This window comes from Vombatus ursinus, unplaced genomic scaffold (assembly GCF_900497805.2).
Source record: "Vombatus ursinus unplaced genomic scaffold, bare-nosed wombat genome assembly UNPS02014786.1, whole genome shotgun sequence".
NCBI lineage: Eukaryota > Metazoa > Chordata > Mammalia > Diprotodontia > Vombatidae > Vombatus > Vombatus ursinus.
Window position 1 is genome coordinate 50,541,221 of NW_020954564.1, and position 24,943 is coordinate 50,566,163.

The 24,943-nt window shown below is 39.2% G+C and overlaps 1 protein-coding gene across 5 annotated transcripts in view; it reads left to right on the forward strand.

The window, feature by feature from the left end:
• LOC114047106 (ras-specific guanine nucleotide-releasing factor RalGPS1) overlaps positions 1-24,943 on the forward strand; it is a 490,091-nt gene that overhangs the window by 373,179 nt on the left and 91,969 nt on the right. For all 5 annotated transcript variants that reach the window (XM_027867842.1, XM_027867839.1, XM_027867838.1 and 2 more), the window contains exon 10: positions 4,268-4,335. In XM_027867842.1, the coding sequence (XP_027723643.1) occupies positions 4,268-4,335 (68 nt within the window). The remainder of the gene's footprint in view (positions 1-4,267; positions 4,336-24,943) is intronic.

Below are 24,943 nucleotides of genomic sequence, written 5' to 3' on the forward strand. Positions count from 1 at the left end.
TTTTGACCTTGAACAAATTACTTCCTCTGTCAGAGCCTCAGTTTTGTTATCTATGAAATAAGGGAGCTGGAATGAAAAATCTTTGAAGTCTCTTCTAGGTCTAATAGTTTGTGTTTGAAAATCTCTTCTTCCAGTTCTAACATCCTGTCTTCTTAGGGCCCTTTCAACTCTGTCACTCTGTGTTCCCAGTTCTTTTTCCTTTCTAAGTGTGTGTTCTAAGGTCCTTTCCAACTCTCAGTCAGTTTTCTAAGGGTTCTTTTAATTCTATCTATCCCACTATCTTTTACTAGAAATCTGGGGAAACACTTTCCATGACACTTTTGTGGAAGTGAAAGAAGGGGAGGGTAGTATTTTTTTCAATGTATTGATAGGTTTTGATGATATTTTTCCTTTTCTTCCTTTTTCTTTTTAAAAAATATTTGTTTTAAGAAATGGCCCTTTGGGAGTGAGGAAGAGGAGAGATTCAGGGGAATATTTATGTGATGTAAAAGCAAAAGATGTCAATAATTTTTTTTAAAAAATAAATTTACTTAAATATGAATAATACCCCAAACTTTAACTTTTTTCCATAAGTGAAAAGCCTGTTGCTATATTTGCAACAAATTGCCCAACATACACATTATTGATATGAGTCAAACCTGGAGGCAAGGGGATAGTACACTCAGGGATTCTTCCTAATGTCTTGTTTTCCCCTTCTCACTGTCAGAGTTCATGGCCAAATGCACTGAATAATAAGGCTTTCATTTTAAGCCAGGTTCTCTACCTCAGAGATTCTTAACCCTTTTTTGTGTCGTGTACCCTTTGAGCAGTCTGGTAAAAACCTATGGACCCATTCTCAAAATATTTTTAAATGCAGAAAATAAAATATGTAGGATTACAAATGAAACCAATTATATAGAAATATTTTTTCAAAAGTTTAAAGACTCTAGGTAAAAGAACTCCAGCTGCCCCTACCCCCACATAGCAGGAGCTCTCCTCTGTGCTAGAAATATGCCAAAGTCTTTCTCTCCAGTCCATCAGGACTTACAGCCTTTTGCCCTCCCTTTCTTGGATCTTGACCTTCATATTACTTGTCCCTGTCTGATAACTTGGTCTTCATATCCAGGCTGCTAGTTCTATTTGGATCTTGGGCCTTGATTTTCATGTTCCTGCCTTTGAACTGAAGCAGACCCAGATAAATCCTGTGAGAGCCCCTTTCCCTGCTGTTTATCTGGCTTATCTTCTTCTTTTCTTCACCTTGGGAGTTTACAGTAAGTTAGGTCCTGACTTCCCCATTACTTACTTTAAAAAAATAATTTATTTTATTTTTAATTTATGGAAGAAAACAAGCATTTCCATAGTATAGTAGAATAGTAAAAAATGATTGCACATGAAACTGCAAATCTATTATGTACAACTTGCTATTCCTTTGAAATATATAATAAAGTTATCACATAAATTTCTTTTTTTTCCTTTCTTTTCTTCCTCCTCCTCTCCCCCGCATCCCAGGAATGGCTACCATTAGACACAAATATATGCATATTATACACACACACACACACACATAGTAAAATAATTCTATACGTACTTCTATTTATCAGTTCTTTCTCTAGATACAGATAGCATCTTCCTTCATATGCCCTTTGTAGTTAATTTGGGTATTTATAGTAGTCAAAATGACTTAGTCACTCAAAGTTGTTCTTAAAACAATATTGCTGTTACTGTATACAACACTCTCTTGGTTTTTCTCATTTCACTATTCATTATTTCATGCAAGTCTATCCATGTTTTTCTGTGATCATCAAGCTCATCATTTCTTATAGCACATTAATATTCAATATTTTAAGACTCCATGGTTTCCTTGGCAAGAAGGCTTCCTCTACCTATACAGATCCTGACCCCTTCCACGCATTAGTTAGTAAACAATCCTTGGAGTTAACTTGGACAAAAAAAGTAAACAGATGGTGACCAAACCGGTCAGGATGAACACAGTCCATCACTGGATCTTTCCTTAAAGTCCTCTAATTGATCAACACATATTAAGTGTGAACTATGTACCAAACACTGTGCTGGGGCACTGGGGATACAAAGACAGGAGGAAAATAGCCCCTGCCCTCAAGAAGCTTGCATTTTATTGGAAGAGAGAAAACACACAAAAGTACTTAAAAATAAATATGAGGTAATTTGGATCGTGAGGAAGACTCTAGCAGCTGTAGTAATCAAGAGAAGCTTCATGTAGCAGGTGTTGCTTGATCTGAATTTTGAAGAAAATTAGGGATTCTGACAAGTGGAGGTAAGGAGGGAGGGTATTCCAGGCATGGGAGATATAAAAGACAGGCAAATGCATGAAGATGGGAGATGATGAGTTGTGGTGTGAGAAACAGCAGGTCAGTTTAGCTGGACCTTAGAGTCCATGAAGCAGAGTAATGTATGTAATAAAGCTGGAAATGTAGGTCGGGGCTAGGTGGTCAGTCAGTCAGCAAGTATCTATTAAGCACTTACTATGTACCAGCCACTATGCCAATCAGTAAGGGGATACAAAAAAAGGCAAAAACAATTCCTGTTTTGGGAGAGTTCACACTTTAATGGAGAAGACTGCAAGGATACAACTAGGTTCATACAAGATATAAGCATGGCAGTTGGAAGTCAATCTCGGAGGGGAAAGTACAGCAGCTAGGGGACTAGGAATGACCTCTTGCAGAAAGGGTGGATTTAAGCTAAGTCTTAGAGGAAGTCAGGAAAAGTCAGGAGCATAGGTGAGGAGGGAGATATTCCAGATCTGGGGGATACCCATTGCAAATACATGGAGACAGAAGGTGAAATGTTGAGTAAGCCCGTATAGCTGGATCATAGCAGAACAACAAGGAGACCAGTTTGGCCGAACCAGTAATGTATAAGGTTGGAAAGGTTGGTTGGGCCCAGGATGTGAAGAGCTTACAACAAAACAGAGGAGCTTATATTTGATCCTAGGGGCAATAGGGAATCATTAGAATTTATTGAGTAGGGGAGTGACATGGTCAGACTTGTATTTTAGGAAGCCAAGTGGTACAGTGGATAGAACAGTGGACCTGAAATAAAGAAGACTTGTGAAGGGGGGGGGCAGCTAGGTGGCACAGCAAATAGAGCACTGTCCCTGGAGTCAGGAGGACCTGAGTTCAAATCCGGTCTCAGACCAGACACTTGACACTTACTAGCTGTGTGACCCCAAGCAAATCACTTAACCCCAACTGCCTTGCAAAGAAGAAGAATAAAAATGGTTATAATCTAAACACTTGCCTGCAAGGATTATTTTGAGAATCAGATGAGATAATATTGGTAAAGAGCTTTATAGACCTAAAAGTGCTATATTAATGCTACCTATTAGTAGTAGTAATTCAACATTTATTAAATGTTTATTATGTACAAGGGATTGTGCTAGCTAGTCACTGAGAGTACAAAGACAAAATACATCAAATAAAAATACTTATATTTTATATGATTGAGTGATGTGAAAAATGAACTCCAAAGAGCACTGTTAGATATCAATGTATGTTATATAATATGCAGACGCATATAATACACATATACGTGTATATTATGTGTCTTCATTTACATACATATATGTGTATATACATATGTGTATATATGTATATAGTTCCTTTTTCTGTTCCTCTGGAAGATCCCCAGTTTGTTTGAAAGGGTTCTGGGGATGACCAGCTTTAGCATCCCAATACTTCAAGAACCTGTGATCTCATCTGCAGTCCTTCCTCCACTAATGCAGATCCTGATCTGTCCATCACTTAGCAGATAAACTTCACAAGGGGTTATGGCCAAAAATTCCTTACGGTGTGGCCAACCAACTGATAAGCAGGCTTCAGTAGATGACTTTTGTAATGTTTGCATAGAAGAAATCAATCAAACTTTAAAAGAGGAAAAATAGTAAGACCCTTGTTCAAAGCTAACTGGACTTCTGGATGCATTCATTTGCCCACCCTTACTTGTGAGCTGACCATGAACCTTCTCTCTGAACAGAGGAGTGAACCAAAGAGATCTAGAGCTGAATCAAATTGGAGTGAGCTGCCACATATGTAATGAGTTCTCCATCACTGGAGGCATTCAAGAAGAAGTTGAATGACTCATTGTCAGAGATGTTGTAGAAGTAGTTCCTGTTGGAATACATGCCCTCCAAAACCTGGACCAGCTCTAAGTCCTTTGATCCATGGACTTCTTTCAACCCTGAATTTTGCTTCCAGTTCTTTTCTGGACTTAGTAGAGCCCATACTGATCTAACAAAAATCCTGTTTTTCAGGTTGTCTTTGAGAATTGAACCAGGAAGCTGTTCTCCCCGACTGGTGTCTTCAAAGGAGGACCTTGCAGGTATCTTAAAGTTACTCTGATTGTTATAAGTTGTGGACAAATCTGAGGTGGCCTGGCTCCATGAGTAGGTGATAAAACTATGCTTAATAAATAATTGAATAAGCAACCAACCAAGTACCCAGAGCGGCCTTGGTAACAGAGAAAGCCAACAGCCCAGCTTCCCCAAATCACAGTCCAGTTCTCACACACACACACAATCATAGCCCAATTCTAGAGGCAGCCCCTTGGATAAATGGGTCACATCCTGGATGGAGCTGGGCAGAATGTCTTTCTTGAGCAGAGACCTGGAAGAATAGTTACAAAGGTCCAAAATCATCTGGAATGTCCCTTCCCAGCACCCTGGAGAAGAGGGGCACAGAATGGGGCTGGTTCTACAAGGGGAGCAGAGGGAATGGCTATAGGAACCCAGTTTAAAGCATTCCTGAGGTCATCTATAGGCAAGGGGAAGAGACACTGAATGTCAAAAAGTTTCTCGGAGACCTCCTCAAACCTTCTAACCCAGAGGCTACCAGTTGACTGAATCTTCACATTTGCCACTAATGTTCCTTAGCCCATGGTTATCTCCTTCACATTGACTGAATATTTTCATTTAGCCACTAGCCTGAATTTGCACCAGTTAGAGGTTCATTTCAGCAAACAAATATCCTCTTTTAAAATTCAAATACCTATAAGAAATTTCAAAGAAAATGCAAGCTGCTACCTTTGCTGGAGTCATAGGTTGATTTCAACGTGTTTTAAGATATCATTTTGTAAAAATGCAATAATTCAATTGGGAGGGGCATCCCCACTGATTCAGCTGTCAGTTGGCCATAAGCCTAGCTGATCTTGAGGTAGGAGCTATCTAAGATTGATAAACAAGAACAGGAATTGGGGGAGTGAGTCAAGAGGAGTCCATGATTTCAAACAGAGAAAAGGAGTATCAGTTTTTGACCAAGAAATGGAAGAAAAGGACACTATATTGCAAATCTAAAAGATAAAGCCAAAAGCAAGAAAGAAATAATATTATACCCATGAATACACAACTTTGAGGAATATTAATAAAAATATTTTGAGTTGAGTTGGAGTGGGGATGAGAGGGTTGTAGACTTGCACTTTCCTCACTGAAGAGAACTCTAAGTGTGGAAACTCCCTATGCCTGTGCCGATCAGCAACTCATCTATAAGGTATAGTCTTAGGTAAGTGGTTGCGCTGTTGAGAGGTTAAATGATTTGCCTATGGTCGTGTGGCTGGTACAAGTCAGAGGCAAGACTTGAACCCTGCTCATCCTGACTCCAAGACCAGACCTCCATCCATGTTGCCACTCTAACTCACTAATAATAATATCACCAGTTCATATTTACGTAATACTTTAGACTTTAAAATGTGCTTACTTTCTTTGCAACAACAATTTGAGGTGGCTAATACAAGTATCATGTCTCTGTTTTATAGAAAAAAAAATTGAGGCTCAGAGAGTTTCAGTGATTTGCCAACAGCATGTTCATAGCAAGTTGGTAATAGTGAAGATAGGAACCAGTGTTCTTTCCAATATCCTAGAAAATTCACTGACACTGCATTGAAGGAAAAAAAAAAGTCTGGGTGCCAGATGGACCAAGTAGCAACAAAACCTTGGCACGCATGAGCAGTCATACCTGTCATAACCTAAAGGAGTTAGGGACTGTTGCAATTAGCAAAAGCTATTAGACCAGACAAGCAGCAAATCAAGCAAGCAAGTCTTAAACACTAGAAGGACTATATCAATCTATTGATAGAAAAATTCCCTTGGTCCTTCAAAGTATTCTTAAATTCTGGTTCTTCTAGTGAATACCTGCTGGGTACCAGGCACTATGGCAGGTGCTAGAGATGTAAAACCAAAAATAAAATAGTCCCTGCCCTCAAAGAACTTGCATTCTCTCAGTGGAGACAAAACGTACACACATAAATATGTGCAAAACAAATACAAGGTGAAATCAAGGGGAGGCAATAGGATCTGGGGCTAGCATTTAAGCTGAGGTTTGAAGGAGACTAGATATTCTAACAGGTATGAAGAAGGCAACAGAGAGTACCCAAAGACTGCCTCTAAGTAAAGGTAAGTCTCTTCCGAGAGAAAATTCTGGGGTTGGGAGCAGTAGAGCAACTTTCCCAAATAAGCATATCTGAAAAGCATGGGAGTCCAGCAAGAGGGAGAGAGTTGTGGAATTCTGAGTCAATGCATTGAAATCTTTAAGAAGAAGCCTACCTAGGGAGAGAAATTGGACTCATAGTATAGGCCTTAAGTCAGAACAGGAAGGGATATTGAGTACAGGAATTCCCCTGCCAAAGGCAATATGCACTAATACTTCAATGCTCAAATGATTTCACTGATGGCAGTATTCCCTTCAGTGATACAGATTGCAACCTATTCATGACACCCATCCCGTACAACTCCCATGGCTTCCCATAGAATTTAGCACTGGGGCTTCATCTAACATATTGAGTATCTTCCTCTAGTTCTAGTGCCATGGCAAGGATACCAGTGGAACTCATGAGCTACCCATCAGTTAAACCTCAGTCTTATCACATAACAGGCCTATCATTTAGTTCAGACATTTTTTCTAATGACATCCTTTAGTCCACTTCTCCTACATAATCCCTTGAATTGTACAATGGTACAGTTGTCTTCCACCAACTATGTGCCTCTCCATTCCCCTTCTGATGAGACTCAATTTTAGTTCTCCAGACACTAGGCTTTCACAGCTGACAAGCACACAGTAGCACCAGAAGCATATTTTTATTTTTAAAAAATGGGGCTTTGCTTCAGGGAGAAGGTTGGGGGAGTCATCAAAAGAACATTTCAGTGTCTCAAAGACAATCCAACCTGTGTTCCTCTGGTTGTTCATTTCTCTTCATTGGAATGCCCAGGATAAATGTTTAGGAAAAGAACATCATTAAAATGATCACAGCATATGCTCCAAAAATCTATTTCAGGGAATGAAGAGATAAAACAACATATATTTCTGTACCTGGTGATTTCAGTGTGAGGGCAGCAAAAAAAAAAATATGTTGGAAAATATGGTTTGGGAGTAAGGAATAAGAAAAATCAGACACTTGTAGATGTCAGTGAAGCTTCAGGCCTTTATATCATGAATGCTTTCTTTAAGAAAAGAATCAGGAGGTATTGGGTATGGCAAGCACCAAATAACACAAACAATGAAGTAGGTTATATTTAAGCAAAAAGGAAATGACTCATTACTCATTTACTATGTCAGAATGTAAGCTCCTTGAAGATGGGACTGTTTTCGTTTTTCTCTTTGTTTCTTCAGTGCATAGAACAGAGCTTGGAACATAGAATTTATTATTGTTCAGTCATTTCAGTTATGTCCAATTCTTCATGACCCCATTTGGGGTTTTCTTGGCAGAGGTACTGGAGTAGTTTGCCATTTCCTTCGCCAGGAAACATAGAAAGCACTTCATAAATGCCTTTTGATTAGGGTTCATTCCTCAATTAGCTGTGTGATCACCAACTTGCTAAAGCAAAGATTAAAATTAATACAAAATTAAGATGAAAAAAGATATGGCATATAGTTAACCATAATCCGAACTATTTAAACAAGTTATTTATACAAAAAAAGGAAATAGATTGAGGAAAGGATACCTAAACTGAGTTTAACATTCCATACAGAAGTTTAACTAAGTCAATTGCCAGAACAAGAAGACCAAAAGAGCCTAAAAACTACTTTATATAGCAAACAGTGGATCTTTTTGCCAAGGAGAAAGATATGTCATCCAAGGGCAACGCTGGTTTATAATATAACTCACTTGTAAAATCTTAAAGTGAAGGACCGCAGAAGATTATGAGGAGTTTCACCTTATAAAACATTAAGAATCAGTGGTAGGAAAAAACAGTTTAAAGAAAGCTTGGCAAAAGACATAACTAAGTAAAGTCATAATGAGGACATTTAAGTATGAAACTGGAAGGAAAACAGACAAAAGAGGGAAACAATCTGTAAGGATTTTTATGACAGATTCTTAACACCATTGAGAAGAGTGGAGCCACCATATTTGGACTCTAACATCCCAATCCTAGATGTGCTTTTTGAGTAAGTGGAAATGATATTGAAGGACAAAAAGTTGGGAAAAGTTTCTGGAATAGGCCAAGTATGTATCAGAATAGTTCAATGCTGAAAGCGAAAAGATTTGGGTTTTGTTTTTTGTTTTGTTTTGTTTTTTAGGAATTAAGGGTTCAAATCTGAAACTTTCCGAAGCAAGAGAAGAAGCTAAAGATGTCGGAAAGTCTTAAACATTATTATTACTGGGGAAAATGGTGACTGAAAGAACATTAGTAACTATACCTATTTTCTCATCTAAATTAAATTTTTAGGGAAATAATTTACACATGCATGAAGAGCATCTTTGATTTGAAGGAAATAGGTATACTTTTGCAAATAACATTCCACAATAAACTACATCTTTAATGTCAAACAATTGACTGAAAGATGTAGAGAACTCAAGATCCCATTCTTTTGGGATCCTCCATGGCCCCAGATGATCCATCCTGGATGATTCCCAAATCATCATTTCCTTTCCAGATGGGATCTAACATCATCATGCAAACCAGCCAGTAGAGAGCTAGGAGTGCATTATGCATCATGAATGGGATCCTGAGTCATAGCCTTCTAGTGAGGAAAGAGGAAGATTCTGAGTAAGGCCAACATTTTGCAGAGAAGAGGACACTTGCTACCTCTGTGACCTTGGTCAAGTTACATAACCTTCCTGGGCTTCATGTTCCTTATCTGTAAAATGAGAAAGTTGGTCTAGATGACCTCTCAGGTCCATGATAGCTCTATATTGATGGCCTCCAGATACTTCTAGCTTTAAATCCATAGGTTTTCACATATGACTCTACAGCTAGAAGACCATCAAGGAACTATAGCCATGATATAGAGAAACAAAAGGTATGGACTTTTCCCTCCCTTGCTGCCATGAGTTATTTGGACAGTGCAGGTCTAGTGGGAAAGGGGTTACCTTGCTAAGCAACCCCAAGTTGGTTTTTCTTCTGGGGAGAGTCTATCTTTAGAATGAAAGTAGGACTCGCCAGAATGTCAGGAGGCTGCCTGTCAACCCCAAATTTATTTCCATCCCAAAGAAAGCCTAAAACTGAGTGGCACTATGAGACTTAGTGATTAAATAGGGGCCTGGGGAAATCTGGGGGTCATCAGGAAGAGAAAAAAATTGTTTATGGGCTACTGTGAGTGTTCTATGTGAATTCTGTATTTTCTGTGAAGTAAAATTGTTTATGGTTCACTGAATCCTTTATATCTTTTCTATGTTTCCTGTGGGGTGAAATAAAAATTATTATGTACTTGATTATATATATAATATTTATATGATATATATAGACATAGATTTTGCATTGAGTGTTTGCCTAGAAGCTAGATTCCCTTTTTTCTCTACATCAATGGGGATTTGCATACAAGTTATATTTGAATAATAATAATAATAACTAACATTTATTTATGACTTATAATGTGCCAGGCTTTAGGCTAATTGTTTTACAATTATTATCTCATTTGATCCTCACAACCCTGCAAGGTGGGTGCTATTATTATCCCCATTTTACAGATGAAGAAACTGAGGCAAATGATTAAATAACTTGCCCAGGGTCACACAACTAGAAAATGTCAGAGGCTGCATTTGAACTCAGGTCCTTCTGACCCCAGGCCTACACCTCTATCTATTGCACTACCTAGCTGCCCCTAAACTACATTGAACTATACTGAAACTCACAGCCTAAACTCAAAATGAGCTAAAGCTAGTAAGGAAATCTAATGACAACAAAAACAAAAAAGTTTATTTTTTAAGTTAATTGAAATCTAAGCATTGTGGCGTATACCTGTAACCCCACCTGCCAAATGCCAGTTACCTGAGGCTGGCAGATAACTTAAGCTCAAAGTTCTAAGCTACACTGGGTTGTGCAGATTGGGTGTCAATGTGAAGTTCATCATCACTATGGTGAACCCTGAGGAATTTAGGGAACTACCAGGTTATTTAACCAGACCAGAATGGAAATTGAGTAGGATTAAGCTCTTATACTGATGAGTAGCGGGATTGGGCCTGTGACTAGCCCCTATACTTCACCTAGGTGAGACTGGTAGGCCTAGTCATGTGTGTGTGTGTGTGTGTGTGTGTGTGTAGAGACAGAGAGACACAGAGAGAGAGAGAGAGAGAGAGACACAGAGAGGAAGATCAAAGATGGGATAGTATTACACAGGGTGGATAAGACAATGGAATTGAAGACATAGTGCAGAGCTGCTTCTTTATGATTTTGCATTTTTTTCTCTGACAAAGAGGAATGACATTTGAGCTTGAAATAAAAGAACATAGAGTGAGAATTGGCAAACAGTTTATAACAAGAAATATTAAGAGATCACCTAGTTGTCCTTAATAATTCAAGTCCCCTGGCCTGAATGAAGTAGTGAGAGAACTTGTAGATATGATATCTGACCTACTGCCTCTCTTATATGAAAGATCATTGAGAATGGGGCATGGTGTCATGGGATTGGAGAAGAGCAAATGTCCCACTTTTCAAAACAAGGAAGAGAAAATTATAGGGTTATTGGTCAGTGATCCTAACTTTTATTCCTGGGAATATTCCAGAGCCAATCCATCAAAGAATTGGTTAGTTATCATCCAGAAAAGTGGTGATACTAGGAGACACTATGATGCCAATAGGAGCAAATCCTGTCAGATTAAACTTGTTAACCTTTTTTTCCCCCCAGGATTACTAAATTAGTGGATCTGGTGAATTAACTATAGATATCATTCACATAGATTTTTAAAAAGCTTGCTTTTTAAAAATCTCATATTATTCTTATGGTAAAATGGAGAGATGTGGGCTCCAACAATAATAACAGTTAGATGGATTCATAATTAGATGAATGGCTATATTCAAAGAGTAGTTGTTAATGGTTCAATTTCCACTTGTCAGGAAGTTTCCAGTGGAGTGCCCCAGGGATGTAAGCCTTGAGCTTATCAAATCTTCAGATGGTACAAAGCTTGGGCTCTAGGAGGGGTATAGATAACACAATGGATGACAGACAGATAAAAAAAGATCTTGACAGGGTATTGCATTACATTGAATCTAATAAAATGAAATTTAATAAGGACAGCTTGGTTTCAAAAAGTCTACTAGGCAAGTAAAAGATGGGAGTAGCATGGGTAGACAGAAGTTTATATGAATAAGGTCTTGGGTTTTAGGGGTTTGTAAACTCCATATGAGTTAGCACTGGGGTGTAGTACCCCAAAAAAGCCAATTGATCTTGGTCCCTCATGTTCTCTTCTGCTCTGGTCAGGCAATTTCTGAAGTATTGTATTCAGTTCTGGGTGCTACAGTTTAGGAAGGACATTCAGAAGCTAGAGATTCTAGAGGAAGAAAGAAGGATAGTAAGGGGTCATGAGTTCTTATCATATGAAGATTAGTAGAAGGAGCTAGGGACATTTAGCCCAGGGAAGAGGAGACTTAAAAGGGACATGATATCTGTGCTCAAGTTTTGAAGGATTGTCATGTGGAAAAGGGATCAGACTTGTTCTTTTTTACCCTGGAGTGCAGAACCAAGGTCAGTAGTAGAAATTTGCCTACAAAAAGGCAAATTTAAGCTTCCTAACAATTATATCTATCTGAAAATGGAATGGGCTGCCTTGGGAAGCAACAACTTCTCCCTTGTTAAAGGTCTTCAAGCAGAGGATGGATGTCCACTTCTAAGGGTTGTTATCATGGGGATTCCTTTTGGCTGTGGGTTGAACCATATTGGCCATTGGTCACTTCCGACTCTAAAAATTCTATGATTTCCCAGAAAGAACTCTAGATGAGGATAAAATGAATCAAAGATATAGAGGTCACTCCCAAGATTGGATTCATTCCATGTATAACCCAAGCTTGGGGCCTTGGGTCATGGACTTCATCTTATACAATACAGGAGAATAGATTTAGATCTGAAGGAAACTTCAGGGATCATCTTCATCCAAATTCTCTTCCTTTTGAAGATGAGAAAATTGAGGACCAGGAAGATGAAGGTCCAAGGTCACATGGCTAGTAAGTGTTGGAATTCACCCTCCAGGTCTTGTGACTTAAAATATAGTGCTCCATCCTACTTTTTATGCATCAATAAAAGAGATTATATGATTATTCTCTTCCTTTGTATAAAAAGAATGTCTTAGAGTCCATTATGTTGCAACCTCCAAATTTCTGGGAACCTGTTTTTATATACATATTAGTCTGATCTCTTGAGGAGAGGATGTGCATTTGGGAAACCATTCCAAAGATGTCTCAGGGACTGAACATGACTTGGTCAGTGTCACCCAAGTAAAATGCTTTCAGTTCTGTTCCCTTTTTTCCAACCATCCTATCATATAAGGGCAATAATAATAATAAGAGCAATCTTATTCCTAATGGTTCAGATCATTGCTTCTTGGCCAAATTTGATCCCAGAGCAAGGGAACAGCATGGTAGTATAAAGAGCATACCTGGGAAGTTGAAAGTTCTGAATTAAACAACTAATGTTTAATTCAAATCTGTGCTCTGACCTCAGACAGGTCATGTAATATCTCCTCCCCTCTAGTAATCTGAATTCCTCCAACTCTGGTTCCTTCAGCTGTGATAGATTACTTTTTACCTTATTTTGCTAAGGCCAAGCCTCCATACCATTTCCTGTCCTACACGTCATGTCTCCCAGAGTCCTCCCCCCCTCCAGGTTCCCTTTAAATGTTGTATTTTCTCCATTAGAATGTAAGCTCCTTGAGGGCAGGGAGCTTGTATTTGTTTTTCTATGTTGTATTTGTATTTGCTTGTATTTGTATCCCCAGCACTTAGTTCAGTACCAGACACATAGTAAGTGCTTAATAAATACTTTATCTATCTAACAAATTTCTCTTGGCCTCAGTTTCTTCATCTTAATGAGCAAGTTGAAGATGGTTTCTAATGTTCCTTCCAGCTCTAACATTCTCTGTTCTCTCATTCTATATCCTAATCACTGGTAGCACTCCAACTCTGAGCAGGAAGCAAATAATCATAGACCAGTTATGCTTAAAAATGACAAGAGCAAAGGTCAGCCCAGGAAGCCTGAAGTTTCAGTCAGTAGGAAGTGGGCAACATTTTTTCTCAAGGAAAGCGCTCATCTAGAATGAGTGCTTCATTTGAGAGAGAGTAAAATCATGTCACCCTGCCTTGGGTGAAAATGTGGCTATTAGTTGACTCTGTCACTACAATATCCATTGCATCTGTTCCCTTCTATCTACTCAACCACCATCCCAGTTCATCACCTGTCACCTAAATAACTGTAGTAACTTCCTAAGTGATTTCTCCTACCTCCACTTCTTCCCATCTTTGATCCATCAGATTGTAACCAAATTGATGAATCTAAATTAAAGGTATCATCATGTCATTCTCCTACTTGAGAAGCTTCAGTGGTGGCCTATTAGCTCTAAGATGAAGTATAAGTTTCATACCTTGGTATTTAAAGCCATCCACAGACTGACTCTCATCCGAATTTCCAGACTAATTTCAGGTTATTCTCCCACTCACGCTCTACATTTCAGACAAATTGGCCTATTGCTGTTTTCCATAAAGGACACTCCATCTCCCATCTCCATGAATTTGCGTAACATGTTGTTCTTTATGTCTGAAATAGTATCTTCTCACCACTGCCTCTGAAATCTGTAGTTCTTGTCAAATATTAGCTCAAGTTCCACCTTCTACATGAGTCCTTTTCTCATCCCCCCTCAGTTGTTGATGCTGTCTTTAACCCACAAAATTACTTTGTATTAACTTTGTGTATATATCTCTATGTTGTTTCCCCCTAGTAAAATGTAAGCTACTCAAGCACAGGGGCTATTTCATTTTTGTCCTTTTATCTCCATTGCCTACCTAGCACAGTGCCTGGAACAGAACAGGCTTGTAATAAATGCTTGTGGGATTAAATAAAATTCCAAATATGGGGACCAACACTTGTCCCTCCTCATATTTCTTTCCTTCTTTCTTTCCTTCTTTCCTTCTCTTTCTTTCCTTCTTCTTTCCTCTCTCTCTCTCTCTCTCCCTCTCTCTCTCTCTCTCTCTCTCTCCCTCTCTCTCTCTCTTTTTCTTTCTTTCCCTATCATGCCCAGGCTAGAAGTCCTATGGCCTCACAGGTCTGATCCCATTGCTTCTTGCCATGAAAACTTTGACCCACTATGTATCTGATTTGGTCTGATTGATCCTTCCTTATGCAGTCTGATGGCCCCCTAATCCCAGGAGCTCGCCATATAAGTGCTACACTTAGTGTAGCCACCTGATTAATACCATACTACAACTCTAGTGATCCAACAGCCTCAGCTTCCCCAGCAGCAGACACTACACAAGTGTGTCACCACACCCAGTTGTTGAGTTGTTTTATAGTTGTGTTCAACTCTCCCTGACCCCATTTAGGGTTTTCTTGGCAAAGATACTGGAGTGCTTTGCCATTCCTTCTCCAGTTCATTTTACAGATAAAGAAACTAAGGCAAATAGGGTTAAGTGACTTGCCCAAAGTCATACAGCTAGTAAGTGTCTGAGACCAGATTTGAACTCAGGAAGATGAGTCTTCCTGACTCTAGGCCCAGCACCATATCTACTATGCCATCTAGTTGCTTCTACACCCAGCCCTTCTCAAATTTCTTAAAGGACTTTATCATGATCCCTCCTTTGTCCTTCCTTCTATCATTTTCATAACCACTTGATTAATATTATGCCTAAGTCTTCTTGAGGGCAAGGACTATTAGTTTTCATCTTTGAATACTCAAGCCCAAGCATGGGGACTAGTTGTTTAATTAAACTGAAATTCATTGGTATAGCTCGGTGATCTTCAAAACCTTAACCCTGGAACCAACTTCAAGGCCTCCAGAGTTAGTCCCATCACTCCTAGCTCTAGGCCCAGGATGAGGTCATTACAAACACTAGTAAGCACCACTTTTAAAAACTGGCCAAAATGCTCTGGCCTTTGCCTTTTTAAAAAGCATTGTTAATGTCTTGCTCCATTCTATGGCCACATAAATCGGAAAATGTGAATTATGTTGAGGACTACAAACGATTTTCCCTGTCTCTTCCTGTTATGTTCTCCAAACATATAATAATTATGACGTTGGAAATCCTGGAAATTTCTTAGGGAAAGCTGTTTCTTGTCTGCATCATGTCCTGTTGCTATGGAACAGGAAATATAGGGGCTATGGCCAACAACGCTGACCTGGGTAAGGGCAGAGTCAAAGTCAGTATACATTGTAGTATCAAGGAGCCCAGAGACAGGGCTGTAAGGAAATCAGGTTTCAAAGACAAAAGGAAAAGTAAGGATTTGTTGCCAAAATAGAATCCAGGTTGGAAAGATAAGCAGAATTACCAATGCAGACAGAATGCCATTGGAGACCCTAGAGGAAAGGTAAGCAGCAAAGGCACCCAGAATCTGTCTAGAGTGTGGGAAGCTCAAGGATAGGGATGGAGGAGGATACAGATGCAAATAGGACAACATGGGGCTGTCTTTTAAAGGTGATCCAGTACATAGCTTATTGCCATACATTTATCGTAAGGTAAATGTTGGACTCACCTCATCCTGAGACACCTCCACAGAATTTCTGGTCTTACTTTGGTGTAATATCAGGGGTGGAATTCCCTTACAAATGTAGGTGAGTATAGATCCTAGCAAAAATCCAGGTATGTTTTTTCCTTATTGAACCACTAGATATGACTTTATTGTTCCTGGGAGTTGAGCATGGCTTTTACCATCAATCAACCAATCAATATTTATTAAGTACCTACTACACACCAGTTACTGTTCTAGGCACTGGGAATGCAAAAACAAAAATGAGACAGGCCCTGTCCTCAAGGACACATTCTATCACATGAGAGAGCATGCATATAAATAATTATATACAAGGTAAATTTGGAGGTGAGGAAAGTAACTGGCAGGTGCTAGGGAAACAGGAGAGGCATCATGTAGAAGCAGCACTTGATCAGAGTTTTGAAGGAAACAAGGGATTTTAAGAGGGGAAAGGGAGGAAGAAGGGTATTCCAGGCATTGGGGACTGCTAGGGCAAAGACTTAGAGAGGAGATGGAATGTTGTATGTGAGGAGCAGCAAGAAGACCAGTTTTATTGTATTGTAGCAAGAGAGAAATGTAAAACACATTTGCAAAGGTTAGTTGAGGTCAGGTTGTGAAAGGCTTTAAAAGTCAAACATATTTGATCCTATAGCTATGAACTCTTCCTTTCTATCAATTAAGAATAGAGAGGGGGCAGTTAAGTGGCACAGTGGATAGAGCACCAGCCCTGAAGTCAGGAGGACCTGAGTTCAAATCCAGCCTCAGACCAAACAGTTGACACTTGCTAGCTGTGTGACCCTGGGCAAGTCACTTAACACCAAATGCCTAAAAAAAAAAAAAAAGAATAGAAAGGATCAGAGGTCTGGCAGGTGCTCTAGAGTGCAGAGGACAATGGATGTATTGTGAAACTAGAAAAACAAGGTGGAAGGCCATTTAACTCACAACTTTGGTTATCAGGGAGGAGATAAAGCCTGTGGGGATGGAGCTGTACACCTGGACTGTTTAAGCTGACTAGACCCAAACCAGAAAAGACAGGGTAGCACAGGGCCAGCTCATTAGTAAGACCCAGTTCAGCTAGAGTTTGGTAGGGAGGCAGGTGAGAAGTGAAAAGAGCACTGAATTTGTGTTAAATTTAGAGGCATGGGACCTGAGTTTGAAACAAGGCTTTGTCATTTCATACCCGTCTAACTGTGGGCACTTAACTTCTCTGGGCCTCATTTTCTTCATCTGTAAAATAAAAGGATTAGATTAGATAACCTCTAAGATTCCTTCCAATTCTGAATCTATGATCTTATAATGCTAAGTCTTACCTGCACACCTGTTACTAGAGAAGATACTGTGACTAAGTCTAAGGGAGTATACCAAATAAATGGTGTCACACACACATTTATTTAGTTCAAATTAATAAACATTAAATGCCTGCTATGTGCCAGACATTTGGCTAGGCACTGGGAATATAAAGACAAAAATGAAACCATCCCTGACCTCAGAGAGCTTATATTCTCCCCAGAAGGGGAAAGAAAAACAACACATTTATTTTAAGTGCATGTGGATGCAATCGTGATTGAATCCTCTCAAATTCATTTCAACATATTGCTGAATTCATGGTAACTGTATGTCATTCTATATTTTCTCAATGGATACTCTTAATGTGACTATTATACCATAACAACCATTACAAGTCCCTGAGCCTATCCCTCAGCTATTAGTGCCTTCCCTTACAAAACACAAAAAACTAACAAAAAATTGTTTCATTTTATATATACTTTGTACATACTTACATAGTGTCTCCTTCAGTAAACTGTAAGGTCCCTAAGGCCAGGGACTGTTTCATTTCTTTCACAGTGCTTGACACATAGTAGACATTTAATAAATGTTTGTTGATTTATTGATTGAACTACTATCATGAGAATCCCTGAAGTTTTTTATGTTAAAAAGGGGCCCTCATTCCCAAAAATTGGATGCCACTAATGTAATCTAACCCCTTCATTTTACAGAAGAGTAAACTGAGGCCCAGAAAGATGGAATAACTTGCCCAAGGTCACAGAGCCAAGATTAGAGCTCAGATACTCAGACTCCCAAAACAATCCTCTTTCCCCTGTGCTATGCCCCTTGCTAACACCCTCATATAATTCCCCCTTACATTAGTATTCCTAGCACTAATTTGAATAGAAGTAGTGACAATGGATGTTACAACTCATAAGCTGTAATATGGGTAGGACTATGCCAATCATTGTTTGAATTGGAGATGGATTAGTAAACTCAAGTCATATGTTCAGTTTCTTACTTGCAAACAAGCCAGGGCCACAATTGGTGGGCCCCACTTGGTTAGCAAGCCTGTTGAAGCATCAGCAGCTGAAGCCAAAGCCAGAGACAAAAGCAAACACTAAATTTATTCCTCATTAACCCTTTCTTCCTAAGGATGCAAACAAGCCTCTTCCCATCTAGCTCCTCCTCATCCCTTCCCTCTATCCCACTCCTAAAACTCCCTCTACCTGCAGATCAGAGCATAACTCAAAAGACAAGCAAGCATTCTAAGGTCTCTGTTGACCAGAGGATAAAGATGTTTCTTTTTTCCTTAGGGGAAAAAAATCCTGGCAACCTGTCCAGGGTGCTAGCCCTTCCTCAGCCAATTCTGTTGAAGCAAAAGGAATTCCAGGGCTACCTGGGAGTCTGTGGTTTCTCCAAAGGCATATCCTTAGACCTGTATTTGTTCTTGCCCATACCTGCTCACTCACTCTAACTCTCCAGCCGTTTTTAATCCTTTGTCTACCATAACACTAGACATCCTTATTGGGCATACCTCTATGGTGACTGGGCCATTGAGAACAACATCGGCTCTTAATTTTGAGTAAATACTCTCTATTATATTAAGGGAAAAGATTGTTCTCAATTGGGAAGGTGTTTATTTTAATCCTAAATGGATGTTAAATTTATGGCCTAGTGGAAGTAGTGCCAGACTGGGAGTCAAGATCAACCAATCAATAAGCATCTATTACATTCCTACTATGTACCAGGCATTGTGCTAGATACTAGCAATATAAGTACAAAGAATGAAGCAATCCTTACTCTCAACAAGCTTACATTCTAATGAGGGAAATATACTTGGATTCAAGTACACTAACTCTGTATACCCGAGGAAGGCAATTATATCCTCCCTAAGTCTCAGTTTCTTCCTCTGTAAAATGAGGATAATAATACTTGCACCTCTTACCTCACAGAGTTGTTGTGAAGAACATATTTTGTGAATGTGACTCTAATTCAATTCAACAAATATTTAAGAACTTACACTGTGCAAGACACTATGGTATACCTTTGGTGAAAAAGATGAAAAATGATCTTGACCTCAGGTTACAATCTGCTAAAATTAATTGTTATAAAATTTGTTAGCATCTCGTGATATGACCATGCGATTTTGTATTATTTCCCGTTGATATGTTGAATTATATTAATCATTTTCCTTCTATTAAATCCTTTTTTTCTCTGGATAAACCAATATTGCAAGTAATCCCTTTTATCCATGGCTGTCATATATTTGCTATAATTTTATTTAAGATTTTTGGTTCTATATTCAAAAGTGAAATTAGTCTATAATTTTCTTTTTTATTATGTCTTTGTCAGGTTTTTGAAATCATTTCTATATTTGCCTCATAAAAAGAATTTGGCAGAATACCATCTTTTTTTGTTTAAAAACAATTAATAGAACATACAGATCTCTCAATTTATTAAAGCAATTAGTAGCACTAAAAACTGTTCATTAGTCAAGAATTAATAATTCATAATTCAAGATTAATAACTATTATGCATTTTCTTCCAACTAAAGTGGCAAAAATACTATTTCTCACTTTTAATGAAAAAATCAGTTCAAATGCTCTGATAATTCAAAAGATCTATGATTTTATCCATGTGGGTTCTCTCTGGTGATACAGATTGCAACTCTGCTATGTTTCATGGCTTACCATGACCTAAACATTCATCACCTAGTGTATTCCTAGGGTCATAGATTTTAAGCTGGCCACTAGTCTGACTTCTTTATTTTCCAGTTGTTGAAACTGAGGATCAGTAGCAGAGCCAGAATTGGAACTCAGATCTTTTGACTGTAAATCCAGTGTTTTTTCCACTATCCCTTGTTGCTTTCTCCTCAGGCCTGTCCTCACACAATAGATGCATAATTTGCGGCTAGGCCTGTACTCAAAAGTTGTTCTAGCTTGATGTGATCTGCCAGAGTTTAATTATGATGGCATGACCTGTAAGGGTGGATATAGGGATAATACCATTCCACAGTGGTAGAGTCTTTGTAGTAAGATTTTAGGAGAGGGAACTACCACATATCTCTTAGATTCAATCATCTAGCTAACTATCCAGCTATCCATTCATCCACCCATCCATCTATCATTCAACAGTCATTTATTAAGAATTGAGTTGAATAACTCTTACTACTCCTTATTGTCTGAGTTCTGCCCTCTACAGAGCATTGTACTTAGTTAACATCTACCTACTTGGTCTTATTATGCTTAGACTTTAATGTTCCAGCTGATGTTCATAGTTACTGATTCAAGTTGTGGCTATATCTGCCCTGATCTTTGCTGCCACCAGCTACGTTTTTAGAGCTTTAGTAAAGCTTAACTCATAGCCTCAGGAAATATGATGCAATGGGAGGAGTGCTGGAACTGGGGTTAGAAGAGATGGAAGACTTCTCCCAAAACCTCCATTTAAGAAGGGCACCAAGGACAATCATTTCTTCATTTCCTACCCAGCTGTACTCCTCTGGTCTCTGGGCCATCATGCTCCAGGAACTTTATCATCCTGCAAGATCACTTCAGCCCTAGGACTCACACCACATCAGTATTACTTGCCCCTTTCTCTGATTGAAGGCTCCTCCTAGAGCCTCCATTTAAGGAGAGGATCTGAGTCAGCCCCCTCTTCATGCTGCACACCTCTAGACTTTGCCATCATGCCCCATGCTGGTACCTTCCCCCTCCCCTTTCCAGTTTCCTTTTGTGTACACTGCCACCCTAGGCCGGATACTCTTCTACTTTCCTATGCCCCCACATCCTTCGCTGGGTGGGGGTGGGGGTAGGGGTTAGAATTAAGATCCTCTGCTTACTGCCGTGGATTCATTCAGTAAACATTAAGCATCTACTATGTGTCAGGCACTGTGCTAAGTGCTGGGAATACAAAAAGGAGTGAAAGATAGTCCCTGCCTTCAAGGAGCTCACAATCTAATGGGGGAGATAACATGAAAATAAATATATACAAGGCAAGCTATATACAGGATAAAATAGGAAGTAATTAACACAAGGAAGACATTGGAATTAAGAGGGGTTAGGGAAGGCTTCCAGTAAAAGAAGATATTTTAGTTGAGACTTAAAGAAAGAGAGGGAGGTCAGTAAGTGAAGCAAAGGGGGCAGAGCATTCCAGGAATGAGGGGATAGCCAAAGAAAATGCCCAAAGCTTAAAGATAGAACATCTTGTTCATGGAACAACCAGAGGTCAGTGTCAATGGATTAAAGAGTATATATTGGGTAGTAACATGTAAGAAGACAGGAGAGGTAGGAGGGAGATAGGATATGAAGGGCTTTGGATGCCAAACAGAGCATATTGTAATTGCTGCTAGAGGCAATAGGGAGCCACTGGAGTTTATTGAGTAGTCAGGTGACATGATTGGACCTGATTGGACAATGGATTAGAGTGCTGAGAGACTTGAAGCAGGCTGACTTACCAGCAGGTTATTTCAACAATCCAGGTATGAGATAATGAAGGCCTGCACCAGAGTGGTGGCAGTGTCAGAGGAGACAAGGGAACATGTTCAAGAGATGCTGTAAAGGTAAAATCGTCAGGAGTTGGCAACAACTTGGATTTGGGGGGTGAGAGATAGTGAGGAATCCAGGATGACTCCTAGGTGATGAGGTGAGAGCAGAGGGAGGGTGTCCAGGCAGAAACTAGCAGCAGCAGGAAGGAAATTGCTGAGGGGATCCAAGAGCATAAGCTAATGTCATAATCCCACAGTCTCAGGTGTGATGCAGCCCTGCCAGATAGTGGGAGTTGGTAGAGGAGGAGGTGCTGAGAGTGTTTGGGATTAAGGATGAGCCTTCATTGCTGTTAATTTATCTGTTACCTCATCAGACTTCTTAGTTTCTTGGCTTGTGGAGATAGCTGCAATTCCTTTACCCCTTGCACATAACTCTTATTTGGGAGAGTTCTGAGAGTAGGTAAGGCCTAGAGAAAATGTCTGGGCCTCCATCTTGTTGGTCATGTCTGTCTTTCACCTTTAAATATATGATCCAATTTCTCTTACTGTATCCTTTTAAGAGATTATGCTATTGTTGATTACCTTATATAGCACTTTGTTTTCATCCATCATGCCTGTATCTTATTTGCATTGACCTGTTTTGCAGCACACTGTCAAATTCTTCATAGAATTTCCCTCTCTTTCATCTCTGTAGCAGATGTTGGTATATAAGCTACAGTTATCTCCATGGTGATCTTTTTTTTTTTTTTTGGCTTATGCATGTCACAAGCACTGCAAGGGAAGAAGGCTAAGTGTCACAAAATCACAGTATTTGAGTGTTGGAAGAGATCTCCGCAGCTATTTGGTCCATGCCAGGTGTGAAAGGAATTTCTGTTATGAAATACCTGACAAGTGGTCACCCAGACCTCCATGGAAGGGAAGCTCATCCCCTCTCAAGGCAGCTCATTCCACTTTTATACAGCTCTAACTGTAGCAAGTATTTCCTGACATCAAGTTTATAGTTGCCCTTCTACCCACTGCATCTGATTGTGCCCTTTGAGGCCAAATGGGATAAGTATAATCCCTTTTCTACCTAACAATTCTTTAAATACTTGAAGACAACAATCACGTTCTCCCTAAGTCTTCTCTTATCCAGGGTAAACATGCCCAGTTCTTACAAATAATCCTCAAATGTCGTGGACTCAACACCTTTTGCCATCTTGGTTGCCCTTCTTTGGACAATCAATTTGTCCAAATTTGTCCAGCTTATCAATTTCTTTCTTAAACTGTGGTATCAATATTTCACCACAATACCCTACATGAGGACTGATGAGGACAGAAGACAGTGGGATTCTTACTTCCCCATTCCTAGAATATTAATGCATCCCAAGATAGCTTTAGCTTTATAGACTGCCCTATCATACTGTTGATTCATATTGAGCTTGCAGTCCAGTAAGACCCCAGATTTTTTTTTCAGAATAACTGCTATCTAGTCAAGCCTACCCCATCTTATGCTAGTGAAGCTGACTTCTTGTTACCCAAGCGTAAGACTTCATATTTATCCTTACTGAATTTCTTCTTTTCAGATTTGGCCCATTGCTCTAGCTTAGAGGTTCTTAACCTCTTTTTGTCATGGACCCCTTGGGCAGGATCCTGAAACCTATGGATTCCTTCTCAGAATAATGTTTTTAATGCACAAAATTACAGACATAGTATTACAGAGAAAAGCAATTATATTGAAATACAGTTATCAAAATATTTTAAAAACCAATGATAGCCAATAATCTTTGCTATCCTGTCAATGTCTTTTTGTAGGGCAGCTAGGTGGTGCAGTAGATAGAGCACCAGGCCTGGAGTCAGAAAGACCTGAGTTCAGATCTGGATTTGGACATTTCTAACTGTGTGAACCTGGGCAAGTCATTTAACCCTGTTTGTCTCAGTTTCCTCATATGTAAAATGAGCCAGAGAAGGAAATGGCAAACCACTTTAGTATCTTTGACAAGAAAACCCCAAATGGGATCATGAAGAGTTGGACATGAGTGAAAAAAAACTCAACAACAACAGTAACATTTTTTTGGATCCATACTCCAGTGGGTTATCTGTCACTCCTAATTTTGTGTAATCTGCACATTTGATGACTGTCTCATCTATTTCCTTATTCAAGTCACATATAAAAACATTAGACAGTGCAACACCAAGCACAGATCCTTAGAATACTCCACTGGAGACTTCTTGCCATATTGACTTTGAACCAGTTTTTCAGTCTGACCGTCTAGTTGCTTCTGAATCCATTTAATTATATCATTGTCCAGTCTACATCTCTCTATCTTCTCCATAGGAATAGTATTAACTACTTTATCAAAAGTATCACCTGAAATTACTTCCTTTACTGCTTCTGAGCATATGATAAAATCAACTCCTAAACCTTTCCAAGAAGAACCCAGAAACCATGCTTTTTAGCGGCAACTTCCTCTTCTGTTCTGCTGCAAGAATATTTTGATGTGTTTCCATTCCTCCAGTAATATATTAACTCTTTGGTCATAAAATAGAGAGTTCACATAAATAATGCCAATGGTTAAAGTTTATAGCTCATCTGAAAACATAATTCTTGGTGCCCTCTGTTCCCTTTTTTTGCCTTTCTACAAGCAGAAGGTGGGGAGCAAGGAAGGGGACACATCCAACTGTGTTGCGTTTTGTATTTTTCTTTGTTCCATGGTTTGCCATGGCCAAAGAATTCATCATTTAGTAGCCAACCAGTGTACTTATGGAAAGCCTCCATGTATTCAACTAAACTGATATTCAGACAACAGATTCAGTATATCACTAGCACCATGCTCAAAGCTTTCCCAAACATCTAGAATTTGCTAGAGATTATGCTATACTGGCATAGCTTTTAAGAACCCGGAGTCATCTCTATGCTGTGGTGAGAAATCAGAGTAGAGTTTTTGTGGAACCTCAGATAATGTACATAATATTTATCTGTATTTGTGTCATCTGTGAGAGAAAGGTTTGAATCTTACCTAAACTTTGCATCTGCCTCAGTACCACGTGCAGAGATCAGTTGTCATCCAAAGATACCTGCGTTACATATAGCTCCTTATTAGTCCTGAGACTGGTCTGACTGAATTACCTCCTTCCCCATCTTTGCCATGATTCTATGTTCCTGCCATCTTCTCTCTGGTTACTTTGGACAAGTATCCAGTCTACCTGCCTTGACAGCAGATTCCCTTTGTCTTGTCTTGTCTGATTTACATTCTACTAGCTTCCTTTGTTCACTATACTGACACTCCCAATTATCACTAGATCCCTGTCTCAGTACTTT